Source organism: Polyodon spathula, chromosome 9 (assembly GCF_017654505.1).
Source record: "Polyodon spathula isolate WHYD16114869_AA chromosome 9, ASM1765450v1, whole genome shotgun sequence".
NCBI lineage: Eukaryota > Metazoa > Chordata > Actinopteri > Acipenseriformes > Polyodontidae > Polyodon > Polyodon spathula.
Genome location: NC_054542.1, coordinates 19,504,796 through 19,522,990, shown reverse-complemented (window position 1 = coordinate 19,522,990; position 18,195 = coordinate 19,504,796). Strand labels below are relative to the sequence as shown.

The following is an 18,195-nucleotide window of genomic DNA, read 5'->3' as shown; positions in this document are numbered from 1 at the left end:
ACAAAAAAAAAACTCTAGGAATTTGCAAAGTTTTATCACTGAAAGATGAAACACCTCTTGGAGCCAAACCGGGTAACCAACCCATTATGTTAAGATAACCAATTATGTTAACTGACCTAAAATGTTATTAGGGTAGTTACACATTTTTAAGAGGAGCGTTTGTTATTTAGAAGCCCCAGATCTACCCACTGAATGAAAATGTAAATGCTGCTCATCATTCATAAACCTAAAATAACTCGTGTTCCCCACAGTGACGGAAACGTTGGAACATTTCAAAAGGATTAAAACGCATGTTTATTTATTTATTTATTTATTTATAAATATAACAAAGTCGTTTATTGGGGATAACGGATTTAAACACGTATCATGTGTTTTACAGTGGCTGCTCCTGTACTTATTAAAACAACAACAATAATAATAATTTACAGTTTAGGAATACAGTTGTATGTATATTATTTATTAAATAATAATTAATATTATACGGCCAACATTATTATTATTATTATTATTATTATTATTATTATTAATATTAATAAGAAAGGTACGGTTATATAATATTCATTATATTATGATTATATTATAGTATTATTATTTTAATATATATAGATATATATATATATTCATATTTCATTATCTCTCCATCTATATATATATAATCATAATATATCTATATATATCCATATATTATAAAAAAACATAAATGGCCAGTTATCGACATTCAAAATTAATTTGTAAAGACTTCCGATATATATATTTCTGAAGGCTATATAGCTACAGATTATATAGCTTTAAATTTTAGATCATGTATCGTTTGTTTTGGGATAAAACTGGAAACTCACCAATGTGACCTTTGTTCCCTACCACACCCCTCATGAATATTGATATATTTGTCTGTCGGAGACCAGGAGGGTTACTCACAGTGCGGTTTCGAGGCGCGTTTCAGCTTATTTTTGTGTTGGTGGAGAAAAGGGGGAGCTCTTTTCGCTTTCCTCACCATATTTCCTCATTAAAATCTGTGAGTCTTTATCTAGCCCAGCCCCAGCCTTTTTGTCTCTGTGTGATTCAACTAACCGGCTTCCTGTGTTTGTGTGTCCCCCTCTCACAGACTGAGTGAACGAGGAGGAGAAGGAAGGAAGAGATTGGGAGCTGCCAGCTGCCACCTCAACATGGTGTAGCCGTGCTTCTGAAAACGGCAAGAAACACAAAGAAAAATCCGCGTGAAACCTTAAAAAAGCGTCACCAATGAAGAGATACAGTATTGCAGCGATACAATCCGTGTGAAGGAAGAAGGATAGACATTGCAATTTGTATTTATTATTTAAAAGATGGCGAACGACTCTCCAGCTAAAAGTCTGGTGGACATAGACCTTTCTTCTCTGCGGGTGAGTGCTAGGTAGACAAGGACAACGTATTTCAATTGGAAAAGGATTTGGATTGTGGAATACGAGAGTTGTTAGCCACATGGACTGGTGCGTTAAAAAGATACAGTAGCTCGGTTTATTAACATGATAGTTTTGTCGTTGGTTTTGAAAATGTGTGTATGTGTATGTATATATATATATATATATATATATATATATATATATATATATATATATATATATATATATATAATGTAAATACATGTGGAACACATATATGTATATACACACCATATATATCTCTATAGATTATATATATATATATATATATATATATATTATATATATTACTTTATATATGCGATACCCACCCACAATCTCAACGCTAGGGTGGGTGTTAGAGTTGGGATTTCCTTTGTTTGCATGTATTGGCATGTGTATGGGGGGGAAAATAGGGCGCAACAGCTGTATTTATTAGCCACCCAATAAAATTTGGGAGAAAGTAGTTTTAAAATGAATTAATAACATTTTTTGTAGGATCCTGCCGGAATTTTTGAGCTGGTGGAAGTAGTTGGAAATGGCACCTATGGACAAGTATACAAGGTTTGTGATTGTTTTTTTTTTTTTTTTTTTTTTAAATCATTTTTTAAATTGGACTGGTTGTTTACAGTATTAATAATTTAGAACATGAAAACCACATTTCCACGTCGTGTTGTACACGATTCTGTCCTAGGAAGTCTCGTGAACCATGTGTGTTTTTCAACATTGTGCAGATGCAGATCCAATACATTATTTTGCTTATTTGTGTATTTTATTTTTGTACTGTAACTGTCAAATTGTAGCAAGGGATTATACAAATAACAAAAGCAGTGTTGCCCAAACAAGTAAAACCAAAAATAACCTGGATTCTCAGTTGACGTTTATGTTGTAAAGTCTGGCAACATAACAATTTAGTTGGGCTGCTCGGTTCAAACTGTTGGGTACATCAACGTAACAGTTGAAAGGCAAGGCTAAATGGAAGCCCTCACCCTAGCTAGAAAACACCCTGTTTGCAAAATACCGAATGAGCCCCCTAAAGTACAGTTGCGGTAGTACATCACATCCTGTTATTCTCGGTAAAGAATGCTTGTGGAAATGAAGAAAGGATTGTGGATTATAGACTGTTCTGCACAGATTTTGCATTGTAAATTTTATTATTTAATGCTCTTGAATGTACATAGTACAAAAACACATTAACGTTGGTCACTGAAAGGTCAACATTAACACACTTTAGCTTGTTTTACTGTATGCAAGCCAGATGAAATGTTATTGATTTCTTTGCCTCTTATTAGCATGAGAAGGGGCTAAGGGAGGACAGGTGATGAATTCACTACATGATACCTTTTGAGGGTTACAAATCAAGTTGTGATTAGACAGGGTAGTATATACCCTGCTGCTTTGAACAGGGGTTACGTTTGGGGGTGAGTGACTATATATGTGGATTTCTTTCTATTTAAGTTTCCGATCTTTGTCTAGCTAAAAAAAACAAACATTGTAACTGTTGCCAGTTTTTAATCAAGTCCTAAAGTGCTAGGAAAGTTATATTGTGAAGGAGGCATGGCTAAGAACAAGGAAAGATCATCTGAGGCTGTGTTCACACTGGGTCTGTTTTTAAAGGGTTTGGTCTGCACTCGGTACAGTTCAGTACGTTTGGTGTGAACAAGAAAGTCTGCATGGGAAAGGAAATGTACTGTCCACATGAAAAGGAGGCGTTGGTCTGTTTTGGCAAACAGTTTGATTTACTTGGTAAAACCTCTGTGAACTTCTAGACTTGGTACCCTGACTTGAAGTGTCAGATTATTCTGAGGAAACAGGTAGAGCAAAAAAACTTGGACCGTGCGAGGAACCAAAGTCAAAGCTGAACTGGACAAAACTAGCAATAGTAAAATATTCAGCCTTTTCTCAAATAACTTTGTTTAATGCCTACAGTAGGAGAATAGTGCAGTGTTGCGTAACTGAATACTGCACTATTTTCTCACTTAATGAAATTAGCTCCCCCATTTCCCATGCTTTCTTCCACAACAATATATAAAATATGTAAATAACAGCTGCCATCTTTCAAGATACCAAGATTCCTTGCAGGGTACTGTAAACACCTGGCTCACATGCGATATCTAAATTGACCGAGTGCACTTGCAAACTGAGTTGTGAACACAAACAAACTCGGCCCTGAAAAAAATAGGAAAAGGACAAAAAAAATACCAAACTTTAGCTCATAAAACTCGGGCCTTTTGCTCGCAGATAAGTGTGAACAGCAAAGCACATTGTTTGTTTCAAATGAAATGAACTAGGCTGAGGGCACTTTCACACCTAGTTCACTTGCAAGTGATTTGAATCATAGTTCACTTGCAAACAAACAAGTTCGGTTAGTTTCACACCAGAAAAATTCAAGCGAACTTGAGTTTCGTTTAGGAGCCTTCCACACTTTATTTGTTTGGAGAGGATAATTCGCACTAGAGTTCGTTCAGTTAACAACTAAGTTCGGTTCTTTTTATGCAGGTGTGAAACGTCAAATATTTTCACATTAGAGTGCGCCCTAAAGAAGACTTGGATTCGCTTGAAAGGGTGGTCTTGGCTCGATTGAGGGAGAACTGTAATGCGTTTTCCCCCCTCAGTCGGCCAGTGTGAAAGCAATCTCATTAGAATTCACAATGCAACAGAAACCGAACTGACATTTAAGCTACTAAGTTATTAAAAGAAAGTAGGCATAATGTATATATGTGTACAGTCTTTTATATATACAGTCGCATATTCATGAACTATACTTATTTGGCAATGATGTGTTTGAAGTATTGGCACCCCCTTTCTTAACTCGGATAATTTACCTGTAATCTTTACAGAACTCGCTGGCATGAATGAGTGAGTGTTCAAGAAATTTTGAAAAAAAAGAAGTACCATTTTTAATACATTAAATACATCGGAGAATAACATTGTTTCCAGTTCTCATTTTATTCTGCCAGGGCACTGTATATAATAATTATTATTTTTACATTACATATATAAATAGCTTAGTCTCTTGCATTATTGGTCTTTTTGCCTTGACACATTTTGTTTGCGTTTGTGTCATTACAATACAATTATTGAAACAAGAAAGGCTGATAAACAGGGGTTGATAGGGACTGCTTACAACACACCGATGTCGGAATAATGCCACCGGCAATGCAAAAGCTGACAAAAATTGAAAAAAGAAAGTGTTCCTCCTCATTTGTCGCCTTTTGAAATAGTCTCCTCCTTGCACATAATGCAGCACCAAAACGTCGGTGTATCTCTACAATACTGCCATTCTACCAGCAAATGTTGAATAAACAAATTGTACGTCCTGTATATAGTACTAATATCACAAGCCTTGCATGGGCGGAACCCTGCATGTTTAGTAATGAACATCCGACTGGGTATTAACTGGAAAATCACTTTGGTCATGTGCACGAATCCAGACGATCATCACTTAAACTGCAGTGTGAAAACAAACACATTCTGGTGCAATTACAGCCGAGAAGGCGAACTTGAACTCGCTTGGAGGAAAAATGCAGTTTGTTTGAATTCTTGTGGCGTGAAACCAATTAAAGCAAAATTGCAGCATTTTAGTTCGTTTGCAAGTGAATTCTAAATCGGATCTTCATAAATGAACTAAGTATAAAATGGCCCTTAAAGTGCATTCAAATGTTTGTTTGGTTCACTTGCAGCTTCATCCAGACTAGAGTTCTGTTGGTTTCATGTTGCACTTTTCCAAACGCACTCGAGACTCTTGCTGATTACTAGAGCGGAAGTTCTCTCTTGGGGGTGGGGGGGAACGACCATTTTCTATTATGCCCAGCGTGGAGATCACTGTATGGGCCGTGCTCTTTTGGTTTTTGGTGCTTACGCCATCACATCAAATTGCTGAAAAATGGAACATGCCAAAATAGTGTCACATTTGTTGGAAAAACACTGTTTTGGAAGAAATGTGGCAGTGACATCTGGTGTTTAGTGAAAATAACTAATAGCTTGTTGTGAATATTGTACGTGTGACAATGTGGTGAGGACAGATACAGCATAGCTGGGTTACTAAACTCAGATGGAGCTGAGCAAATGCAACACTAATGCGGTACTGCTTTGTCTTGGCACAATGTTTTCCTTGAGTGAATGGCTCAATTATAATAAGATGCAATACATGTGCTGGCTAAGTATTCATATTTTTCCTATAACTTTTCTTTTGCCTTGTTATATTTTTGCGATTTATGTTTAAAGACTGAGTGTGCTGCAATAGTAAGTCTCAGACTGGTATTCATGCAGTCATGTTTTTTGTGAAGTACTGTTTACACGTGGCATTATGGTGTTCTTGACTGGTGTGTCATTGTATTGTGTGTGTGTGTGTGTGTGTGTGTGTTTTTTTGACATGCCCTGTGTGTGACAGTGGCGAGACACTTCTTGGTGCTTGCTGTACCTCTCGTCCACGATTTTGCTTTGCTGTTTGGAGCGGGTTGTTTCCAAGCGAACTGGAATAAGTTTTTGTTTCACATTGCAAAAAGTTGAAACGGAGCAAAGTGGCAAATGTGGAGAGTCCACTTCCAAGCAAACTGAGACCACCATTTCAAGTGATCTTGGGTGGATGCGCATCCTGGTTCGATTTACATGGTTGTCAGAGGTTTCACATATATAACGCCAAGTGAATTGAAATGCATCTCAAACCACATCAACGGGTAAAAGAACTAGATGTGAAAGTGCACTTAGTCTTTGCACTGCACACTCAGTCAAAGGATGTTTTTCAATCAAAGGATGTGTTTGCTGTCTTTAAATATTTGATATTGTAATTAGTTACTAATATACAGTTGCAGACAAAGTATTGGCACCCTATACTATACCATAATTCAAGGTAAGATTTAAAGACCAACATTTAGTTAACTTTAGCCACTTTTTTTAATGAAAGCAAAGTACACAATTTCTAGTAATTAACTTCTTTTTTAAAAAAAAAAAAAAAAACTTGTTTAATTTAAAGTCTCCATTCATGACAAATACTGGCACCCCTGCTTTAGTATTTTGTGTGTCCTCCTTTTGCTTTTATAGGGCTGGGACAATGCATCGATGGATCAAATCTTTGGAATAACCATCTGGTTGAAAAAACGCATTAATAGGACCGCTTTTTTATTGGGACTGGCAAAATGTTAGTCTACATTCTTATTCCTTGCCTTTGGTTCCTTTAAATAATAATATAAAAAATAAAAAACTCCCCTCCCACTACGCAGCACGTATGTTTTCAGAGTAAGTGTGACAAAAACCAAAAACTTAGAAGAGACTAGAGGTAGGCTGCATTTCAGGATCAGATTTTGCTAGTTAAAGTGTCGATTTAATTTTAAACAATGCTGTTTAATGACGTTTTAAAAGTTTGTGTGTGTTTTTTTTATTTATTTATTTTTTTTTACAAAAGAACAAATTTAAAGGTGAAATGAGCTGTTTGTGGAGTTTTAATGAGCATCTGTGCCAATACCACCAACCTGAGGGATCCATTTAGTAAGACAGCACCCGACAGAAAACACGACAGCGGTAACACAAGTAAAAAACAAAAGGAAGCAACCCCTTCAGTGACAGCTTATTTTGGAAAGAAAGTTGATCCAAAAAGTGTCAGAGCAAAAGAAATAACAGGCCTGATAGTGAATGTTGTCACACAAGATATCAGACCTGTTAGTATAGTAGAGGGAGCTGCCTTTAAAAATCTGATTGCAAATCTTGCTCCGGGCTATGAAATGCCCTGTCGAAATACAATCTCCAAATTCATTACTCTGGACCACGAACGTGCCTTGACAGGATTTAAGTCAGGAGTGCAATTCAATGTCCATCACTACCAGTGTATGGACAAGCATGACATGAAGTGTTATTAACAGTCATCTGCCATTACAAAAGCAAAATCAAGTATTGTGACACAAAAAGTCACGAGAGACACACAGCTGTGAATTTAGCAGAAGCGATCAATCAGATCAACACAGTTTGAAATGGCTACAAAAGTAATAGCTTGTGTTCATGACAACGCGGCCAATGTGTGCAGATCAATGTCTTTGCTTTCTGCAGGCGAGTGTGCTGTTACTTTTTGGTAGCGTGGCAATTGTGGGCTGTGCAGGGCACAATATAAATGTCTGCATTCGGAAAAGCTTGGAGGATGTACGACAAGTCCATACGCTAGTGGCAGCAGCAAGCTCTTTTTAAATAGGAAACAAACAGAAATGTTGAACACACAAAAAGCACTACCCAAGTTAATACAGGACGTCCAAACATGGTGGAACAAAGTTTATTATGTTTGAACGTCTTGAATTAAAATGGCCAGTTATTGATTTGGTGGAAAAATAACCAGACACGCTTTCCCAACCTAGCAGCCTTGGCAAAGAGCAGGTTAAGTATCCCTGCAACATCGGTCCCGAGCGAGCGTGTGTTCAGCAAAGCAGGGATGCTTGTGAACAAACTCCATTCTTCTCTGAAACCGGAGAATGTGAATGCCATAATATTTCTGAATAAAATAAGCTCTGGAGAGAGCACAGACTTTGTTACGTTGGACTTATAGTTATTCTTGTGTTTGGAGCTTTTTTTTTTTTTTTCTCTAATCCAGTTGCTGTAAGACATCTTAAGGTAAGACAGTAATATTTATAATGTTTTATTAACTTTTTGTGGGGAACCTTGCCGACAGTGTGACTAGACAGATAATTAGAAATGTGTAGTTAAGTTCAACTGGAGAAATGTTTGCTTTTCGTGATTTAGATTTGAGAAAATACACCACCCACTCTAACTCAGGGTGTCTGTGTCCAAAATAAATCCGCTATGTATCGAGGGCCGCGGTATAGCGAGAGACTCATAAAAAAAACAAACAGGCCAGTTTATGGACGTAATGATGGGTCAACAATCGCTGCTCATGTCATTGACTAACATGGTGCCGCGGGCCACTGATGCACAGGTCGGGCCAACTACCAATCAGCAGGCGTTTCCACCACAGCCTCTGGCCGCCCCAATCGTCCAACAACCCCAAGAGGTGTGGGACGCAGATGCAGTATCTAGGAATGCTTCAGAAGGGGAGCCTCTCCTTGAGGAGGACAGCGTGGAAGCTGAACTAACCTCCTAGCACTCGGAGCAAGACACTGAGGCGGAGGTGCTGGACACCAGTGATCCCTTGTGGTCACTGGTGGAGCGAGCAACTCACCACCTGGGGCTTTCGTGGCCAGCCGTGGAATTGCCTCGGCGGTCACTGTTCGAGTCGCCGGCTGTACGGTCTCCACAGCCCAGGACGCTTTCAGCTGTTCCTGATTTTACCAAGGAGGTACAATCCACCTGGGGAGCCCCAGCCTCTTCACCGGCAACTTCGTGGAAGGCTTCCGCGTTTGCCATGCAGGGAGCGAGTGAGGTTGGACTGGCGTCCGTCCCACCAGTTGATGCTGCCTTTGCAGCCCTGGTTAAAACGCGGACGCTTTCGGGCCTACCTAAAGACCCTGCATGTCCTAACAGACAATGCAGGACCACGGAGGTTCATTTAAAGAGAGGCTATTCAGCGGCTGCAGAAGCAGTTAAGTTGTCCAACGTGGCCAGCCTCCTTTCAGTCTACCAGGCGTCACTGGTGAAAGATCTCCTGGAGCACCTATCGTTTCTGTGGATGGAATTGGCATTGATCGCTCAACTCCTGGTTAAGGGCAGCGGTATTGCATCTCTGGTAGTCGCCATAAGGCGACAGTTCAAGAGCCTGACAAGGCACCATTATTAGATGCTCTCATTACACCGGGGCACACGTTTGGCCCAGTGGTTGAGGAAATGTTGCAGCGCTCTGCTAAAGCCCGGGAGGCATCTCTGCAGATGGCGAAGATGTGGCCGCATAAGCCCTTCCAGCCCAAGCGCCAACAGGAGCATCAGTGGCGTAGAACACCACTGCAGGACCTACCGCAGCCACAGGGTGCTAAGACACCTCCTTCAGCTACAGCAGCGCGCGGCCAGCCTCCATTTGCGGGACTGCAGCGCGGAGGGTGGCGTCCTAGAGGAGGTGGCAGGCCACGCCATAGTGGCTCTGGCCAGCCCTCTCGCGAGTGCGCGTGGCCGAACAGCCCTGAAATCTTCAGGCAGCTGTTGACCCACCCATACGCTGTAGCACAGCTGCAGTTCTGGCAACAATGCACCAACGACATCTGGGTGCGCAAAACTATTTCCACCGGGTACACCCTTCAATTCCGGTTAAAACCTCCCCTCTTCCGGGGTGTGGTTGTAACTGCAGTAAAGGACTTGGTCTGCAGCTCTGAATGTGGAAATACAGGCATTGCTGAGGAAGCATGCCATTCACCAAATAGACCCTGCTCTGTTCTACCAGGGATTCTATTCCAAATATTCCTGGTGCCCAAGAAGGATGGCGGGCTCCGCCCTATTTTAGATCTGTGAGTACTGAACAAATACCTGTATGTGTTATCATTCAGGATGCTTACGCACAGGCACGTCATCCAGTCTGTCTGACATGGTATCTGGTTCACCACCGTGGACCTGACGGGTGCGTACTTTCACGTTCCCATCTGCCCGGGTCACAGGAAGTATCTACGTTTCACATTTTGGAGCAGGGTGTACGAGTTTTTGTGTCCTTCCATTCGGCCTGTCACTAGCTCCTTGAACCTTTTCGAAATGTATGGACGCTATTCTATCACCCTTGCGGGCTTAAGGCGTCCGACTGCTGAACTATCTGGACGACTGGCTCGTCTGTGCGCAGTCAAAGGAGCAGTTGGCACAGCACACAGTGATGGTTACAGACCATCTTCAGCGGCTAGGTCTGAAGATCAATTCAGAAAAGAGCCGCCTCGTGCCAAGCCAACAGAGGTCTGCATCTGGACTCAGTTTCCATGGAAGCGATCCTGTCGACACAGAGTTGCCTCCCTGGAACGGTGTCTCTCCCTATTCGGGTTGAGAGAAACAGTCAGCATGGAGCTGTGTCAGCGCATGCTGGGGTTGATGGTTGCCGCCTCGCAAGCCCTTACTTTGGGCTTTTTACACCAGAGACCTCTACAGGCCTGGTTCAATGCCTTCGCATTGCATCCATGGAGAGACAAACACCGCAGGTTGACGGTATTCCGAACCTGCTGGAAGGCACTGCGCTGGTGGAAAGTTCCGCCGATCGTCCGCCAGGGCTTGCACTTTGGTCCCATCTTCCGAAGGGAGGTTGTCACGACCAACGCTTCCAACCTAGGTCTGGAACGGCTCAGGGACCTGCGGAGTGTGGTAAGGACCCTGGAGGTCAGCCCACATCAATGATCTGGAACTCAGAACAGTGGAGCTCGCCCTTTGGTATTTCTTGCCAGTGCTTCTAAACAAGCATGTGTTGGTGCAGTCAGACAACACCATGGTTGTGGCGTATATCAACCACCAGGGCAGCCTACGGTCCCCTCTCCTTCACCGGATGATAGCACGGCTGTTGCTATGGGCACACCCGCGTTTGATCTCTCTGCGCGCGGTTCACCTACCAGGCAGAGTCAATTATGCAGCGGATCTCCTATCCAGAGGAGGCCCTCTTGCAGGGGAATGGCGTCTCTACCCTCAGGTGGTAGAGCACGTCTGGGAATGGTTCGGCATAGCGCGAGTAGGTCTCTTCGCTTCGTGAGAGACCACGCACTGCCCCCTGTGGTTCTCGGTGAAGGACCCCGACAGCCACTTAGGAGTCGATGCACTGGCCCACGAATGGCCGCCAGGGCTCCTATATGCGTTTCCATCGATTACGATGCTCCCCGTCTTCTTAGAGAAGGTCGGGGTAGAGCAAGCGACAGTGATCCTGGTCACTCCTCTGTGTCCTCGGAGGATATGGTTTCTGAGCTTGGTGCAGTAGCTGCATGGTCAACCGCGGGAGCTTCCTCTGCGAGCAGACCTGTTGTCCCAGGCCGAAGGACTGCTTTGGCACCCGAACCCCAAGCTCATGCAGCTATGGGCTTGGCCCCTGAATGGGAGCGCCTGTCAGCCTTAGGGGTCTCGACATTGGTGATTTCGACCATTCGGAGCGCTAGAGCGCCCTCTACTAGGTCGCAGTATACGTACAAGTGGCAATTTTTCCAAGATTGGTGTCTGGCGGGTGGCCATGACCCAATATCTTGTCCTATGGAAGTGATATTACAGTTTCTACAGAAACTGTTGGATGAAGGGAAATCTCCCTCTACGCTTAGCGTATTTTGCCGCCATATCAGCTTGCCATGTACGCATTGACGAGTTATCACCAGGTTGCCATTTTCTGGCATCGCAGTTCCTCAAGGGCGCAAGACGTTTGTGACCTCCAAGAACGACCAGTTTACCGTCGTGCAGCCTTGATGTAGTGCTAGAAGCCCTTGCCAAGGCACCATTCGAGCCTCTCCACACTGGATATGAAGCTCATGTCTATTAGAACTGTGTTTTTGCTGTCAGTGGTATCAGCCAAATGCGTCTGCGAGTTGCATGCACTGTCAATGCATCAGTCATGTACTCGTTTCGCAGGAGACGGTTCTAAGGTCTCCATGCACCCAAATCCAGCCTTTTTACCAAAGGTCATATCCCCGTTTTCATATGAACCAACCAGTTGAGTTGATGGCGTTCCATCCTCCTCCTTTTTCTTCCCCAGAGGAAGAACAGTTACACATGCTCTGCCCCGTGCGGGCATTGAAGCATTATATTTGACTGTACAACGACTGTGAGGCAAACGGAACAATTGTTCATATGCCATGGTTCTAAGACCTTGGGTCAGCCGTTGTCTAAACAACGCCTTTCCCATTGGATAGTGGATGCTATTAAATTTAGCTTATGGATCTGCAGGACTTCCCCCACCAGGGCAGTTGAAGGCGCATTCCACTAGGGGTATGGCGACATCCTGGGCCCTCTTTAGATGGGTCCTGGTGTCTGACATTTGCGCGGCAGCCAGTTGGGCTACACCGCATACTTTTATGAGGTTTTACCGATTAAACGTACTGGATTTCTCTGCTCCACTATTTGGAGCATCTGTACTACACTGTATGGCACCTCAGGATGCCAATATGGTGTTGACTATTCCACTTTAGGACAGGTGTCATTGCGAGCATAGACGCTGAGGCGCAGCTCCACATATGCCTAGATGTATTGCCTACGCAGTTGCGTTATGACGTAAGTCTGTCCTACTGCTGAGAATCCTCCCTCGTGACTGCTTGGGTACACTGTTCCCATACCTTGATGGTTATTTTCGACTTAAAAGGGAAAGATAGGTTCCCTGAAAGAGAAAATAACCATCAAGCCGCGAGGTCGCTCCGGAAACCTTCACTGCCTGAAGAGCAAAAGAGGAAGAGTCTCCTCGCGCGGCGTATAGTAAGCTCCCAGGGAGGCGGGCTTATACGTCAGCTCGCGCAGAGGCCTATCGGCAGCTTTGCTATAAAGCTCAGCCAATCCTACTGCCTGACGGCAATATTCCTTACCTTGATGGTTATTTTCTTTCTCAGGGAACTGGGGTTGAATCCGCAGTCTATCGTTTTTAATTGTGTTGTATATTTTTGTTTGATGTGCAGTACGAAATGAAACAACCTAATTGTAAGTGCCTATGTATATTGCAGCTAAGGCGTACACAGTTAGACAGAAAAATGGGAAGCCAACTCCGGGACCACGACATATCCGAATCTGCAGTTTGGGTTGTTAAACTACCAGAAATGGTCTATTTAGGTTGCTAATATTTAACTAGTGGCTACTGTTCACTAAATGCTTGTATTTAAAGGGTACATAAGGACAGCTTTATTTTATTGTGGTACATGTTCCCAATGTGTTGCTACAAGAGTTTTTGTAAGGTTCATGTTTAATTTTTCTTTACATTTTGACCACTGTTTAAAACTTTTCCATTGCATTCCTTGCCTCAAGATGGCTTCCCATGAACGTACACGCATGGACCTCACAGAACTACATTTCCCAGCAGCTTCCAGCTCACTGGTAAATCCATCAGTTACGTATGTGAGCAGGAGGATGATGGGAAATGTAGTTTGGAGAGGTCCATGCAGGTACATGAGAAGCCACCTTGAGGCAGGGAATGCAATTTTAAAAGTATTTTTAAAGTGGTAAAAAAAATAAAATAAACAATACACACACCTTATGTAAACAGTTGTAGCAACACATGGGAACATGTAACACAACAGAATAAAAAGTCCTTATGTACCCTTTTAACATGTTTTAGTCAATTCTTAAAGTGTAGAGTGCCAATAACTTGTCTGTGCCGATTACTTAAATGTTTGGCTAAACAAATACAACACGCTCGGTTGTAGGTTTAATCGCAACCAAACTACGGTACACAGTGACATATCTACTTAACAGTGCAGAATTTGTTTTGTTGACTTCCTTTCACATTAGTTATTTATTAGCTACTAGATAATGATTTCTCCCTGTTAGGATCACATGTTGGATAAGATCACTGGCCCTCTATTTACAGGATCTTGCAGTGATTCTACTGTATTATAGTAGATCTGTGAGTACGTAATGATAGAAAACTGTGTTGGTTGCAAGGGTAGTCACATGATGTTTGCATCTAGGCCAAAAGAGCTTATCTAAGTATCTCCATATCTCCTGTGTGGAAACTGAATCTAACATGCTAGTGTTTGACACCACTGGGAACTGGGATGCATGTCATGCTTACTGTAGAAAGGCAAGGCTATTAGTTGCCATCCTCCAGCTATAGATTCATATGCATTTCTTCAGGATTTTTGCAAGTGAAGGTGGGGGTGGAGGTGGGATTAGATTGTGAAGTGTTATAATGTAACTCTGGAGAGTCAATGCAGCAAACAAAATAGCTGTGAAAACCACTTTAATTGAATCTGTCTACTTTGCTGATGTGGATAGTGTTTTATCAGCCAGCTGCAGTTGGAGAGTTCTGACCTACTAAAACGTGGTGCATTTCTGCCTTAAGATAAAATGACCAGTTATCCTCTGACTACACAGATCCGTGGCACTGTAACGTGAAGTTACCATCCTGAACAATAATAAACTGTTGCTGATGTTATAGCAGAAAACAGCAGACGGATGTTAAACGCACATGGAAGATGTGCATATTTCTGTAATTATTATTTACATGGCACGCATGTCCAGAAAGGTTGGGAACAGCTCATGTAAGATTTAGTATTCAACTTTTAATACTTTAATACTTAATACAGTACTAATCATTTTAACTGTGTTTACCTACACACATACACATGCCTTTTCATAACAGTACTGTTAAAAGTGTTGTTCTTGAGGGTGAATTTACTAAGCCATAAGGATTTGTGAAGCTAATTGTGAGAGAGCGACAAAAAGAACGTGGAGAAAAAAAGAATTGAATCGCCTAAATAAAATTAATAATTTCGTAACATTTTGTTAAAGGTTCTTCTGGTTTATTAACAGTTTATCTGACAATGTAGGATTTTTAGAATTTATAAATCAGTGTTGCTAGCTTGTGAGAAACAATCAAGTCGCAAATGTCTGGTTTTCATGGGCAAATAGATGAAGAAGATAAATTGCAGGTCATTGGCTAATGTCTCTGCTGCAGGTTAAGCAGAAAATGTTATCTTAAAATATAATAACACGAATAATAGATATTTACTTGTTTTTGCCATTCAAAACACAGAAGATATAGGCCGAAAGGAAGCAAGATGATTCTGTGGATTAAACAGAAGTCAATTTGAGTAAAGATAAAACCGTTATTTGTTTACCCTGTTCCAAACTTCTACTGTGTGTTTTTTTCTAGTTCAGGAAAGTGAAAAGGGTACTTGGTATGGGCTGACTTGCAGTTTTTGCTTTGCTTTACAGCTGGTTTATATTATGACTTAAGCATATTGATTCAGGCATGTTTTATATATGTCCTTTTAAAACTCTAATTTTAGCATACTTACTGTGAACTATGTTTGACCTGATCTAGAGAACCTTGCAGAGTTATGTAGTGGTGCAGTGGGTTATTTCAGTCTGAAATCTGGCACTGGATACAAGTGAAGAAAGTTTGGTGGCTGTTCCTATTAAAAACAGCACACATTGCACATGGGACAGGTGATATTTGGGACAGTATAGGAGAGCTCTTTGTAGAGCATATGGATGGGGTAAGCTCTCAAGGTGCTTGCCTGTAGCAGACCTGACTAGCCAGTGCTCCTCAAAACTGGACATCCAAATAAAAATGGTGTTTGGGGGGGGGGGGGGGGGTTGGTGTGCAACCTAGTGAGGGAAGACCCCAGAAAGGAAGAATTCTCCTTGAGACTTTTACAAGCTTTAAACAAATTTTATTAAAAAACTAACAAAAAAAAAAAAAACAGTAAATCCTTCGACATAAAATAAATCAGATTGAGGTGCTTTGTTTTTCCTGTATTGACTCTTCTGCCCTGTTTACTTTTAGAAGATTATTTTATGCTGGACTACTGATATAAACAGGGATTCACGTAACTGGTATGCATGCAAAACTCATAACAAAACAACAAAAAAAGAGGACTTCCATATTGTTTAAGACGCAAAGCATACTGTCAGTACATTTAACAGGAAAGTGTTTTTTATATAGGCCGTGAGGGTGCTCATGCTTGCAAGGTCAAGCATATTATCTGGCTGTGACCCATAACTGCCTAACCTCCTGAATTATGTTATATGTCTATTTATATTGTATCTCTTCATCCGCCCCTCAGTTATGTCATTCTATAAAAATATTGAAATAAACAAAGAATGCGTGATGATTTGTTGATTGTATAATCAGCAATCCAGACTCCTAGTTAAACAATCATAAACTATTGTTGTTATCTCTGACACCGTCATTAAGCAGTGCAGCTTGTGAGCGGGGGATTTCACAACTCAACATTTTAATCTGTCTCACGCCTTTCTGCCCTTATATTTATTCATATGTGTAAGATGACCACTGAAACCTTTGATCCTGAACCCAGCATCAACTGGTGCAAATTGTGTTGTAATTTGGTGATAAACGGTTTTAAAAGTTTAGTACCAGAGAGCCTACTGGTGCTAAATTATTAAATACCACCCTAAAGCCCCCTTACAACGACACGAATCCTCGCTCCTGTGTGGGTGGGCCATCTGAGTAGTCCACACCCAATGAGAAACTATCATCTGTTGTTGCTTATGAATAAAAAGAAAAATATATATATAACAAGAAATTAGCATGTCTAGTGGTGCCAGAATTCAATATGAGATACCCTGACGCTAGAATCTAGCTCCAAATTTGCAACCGTGATCCTTGACATCCCAATAGTTTGAACTGGAGGAGGTGGAGCCGGGCAGCGACTTGGATGATGATATGTAATTTTGGTGCGTACCAATCCATTTTTGCTGGTACTCATGTGAGAACCCAATAAGTTATGTACACCCCTGGATATAAACTATCTTGTCTCTCTCCATGTCCCCATTCACACTTGGGATTTTAAGGTGGCTCATGGCTGCCTTTTGTCATATGTGAATTCTCCAAAAACGAAAAGGCAGTACAGGGCCGGCCTTGACCGTTTTGATGTGACCCATGCCCTGCAATCCGGGATCAGGGCTGGCCTTTAGCTATATATAAACTCAAAGCAGACCTTAGGCTGCCTTTTCGTATCATATGACCAATTTGATTTTCTGTGATAACATGGAAAAATGTGGATTTTGTATGATGTTGGAGATTTTTTTGTTTTATGTTTGAGGAGGGGCGAAAAAATACAAGGCTTTTTGTGTTTGTTTTGGTAATAACCAAATCAGTACATGTACCATATACAAACATTAACACAGGCAACTTTGCTTTAATTTTATGTAAACATACCTGTCAAACAAAATCGGCTTCCAGTATTCAAGTTCAGTATTGAATGAGGCGTCAGTTTACTTCAGTCAATATCCAAAGCTGTTCAAGATGCCGAAAACAGTAACAGTCACTGGATCAACGAGTTTGGCAAAGACGAATTTCACGTCGATGGTAATGTGCTGTGTTGTACTTCATGCAGCAAGGCTGTAGATTACACTGGTAGGCAGACCATTATAGCACACATGGGAAGTGCTAAACATAAATTGAATGAAAGGAAACGTAAACAGCAAACTTAGGATTCTTTTCTGTGCTCGGTGTAAATTTTGTTTTGTTGATTAATGACACTGGTAAGCTTAGAATTTTAAAGTGTAACAATTTGTATCTTCACCATTTAATTGCCTGTTATTGATTATTACTGTTAATGTTATTCTACTGGCGATAGAGCAGTAGTTTTATTAAGTATCGTGCATGTTGTTGAGTAAAGTGCATTTAATAGTATTGCTGTATTTAGGTTAGGGCACTTCCCTTAATTAAGTTGCAGTAGCTACATATGGAACTACACACACACACAATTTTTTATTTAGTAGTCGCTAATTTAATTTTACCCCGTTTTTCTCCCAATTTGGAATGCCCAATTGTATTTAGGCTCAGCTCACCGCTACTACCCCTGTACTGACTCTGGAGCGGTGAAGATGAACACACGCTGTCCTCTGATGTGTGTGCCGTCAGCCGACTGCTTCTTTCCGCTCTGAAGGCCCACCGTGCAGCCAACCCAGAGTTACAGCGTCGAAGGACAACGCAGCTCTGGGCAGCTTATGGGCAAGCCTGCAGGCGTCCGGCCAGTATACAGGGGGCGCTGGTGCGTGGTGAGCTGAGGACACCCTGGCTGACCTAAGCCCCCCCCCCCCCCGCGGTGCTCGGCCAATTGTGCGCCACCCCCTGGGAACTCCCGGCCATGGTCGGCAGTGGAATAGGTTGGACTCCAACCGACGACGTCCAGGCTATAGGGTGCATCCTGCACTCCACGTGGAACACCTTTACCATATGTGCCACTCGGGAGCCTTGAACAAGGGTTTTGTTCTAGCCAAGAAAAGCTGTAATGCTGATGTTCTGTCTTTTACT

At 41.8% G+C, this 18,195-nt stretch overlaps 1 protein-coding gene across 1 annotated transcript in view; it reads left to right on the top strand.

The window, feature by feature from the left end:
* Nucleotides 1-904: 904 nt before the first annotated feature.
* LOC121321054 (mitogen-activated protein kinase kinase kinase kinase 4-like) overlaps nt 905-18,195 on the top strand; it is a gene marked incomplete at its 3' end in the record, with an annotated part of 99,112 nt that continues 81,821 nt past the window's right edge. Inside the window, exons 1-3 of the mRNA XM_041259965.1 lie at nt 905-1,015; nt 1,106-1,382; nt 1,899-1,964. Of these exons, the coding sequence (XP_041115899.1) occupies nt 1,326-1,382; nt 1,899-1,964 (123 nt within the window). The remainder of the gene's footprint in view (nt 1,016-1,105; nt 1,383-1,898; nt 1,965-18,195) is intronic.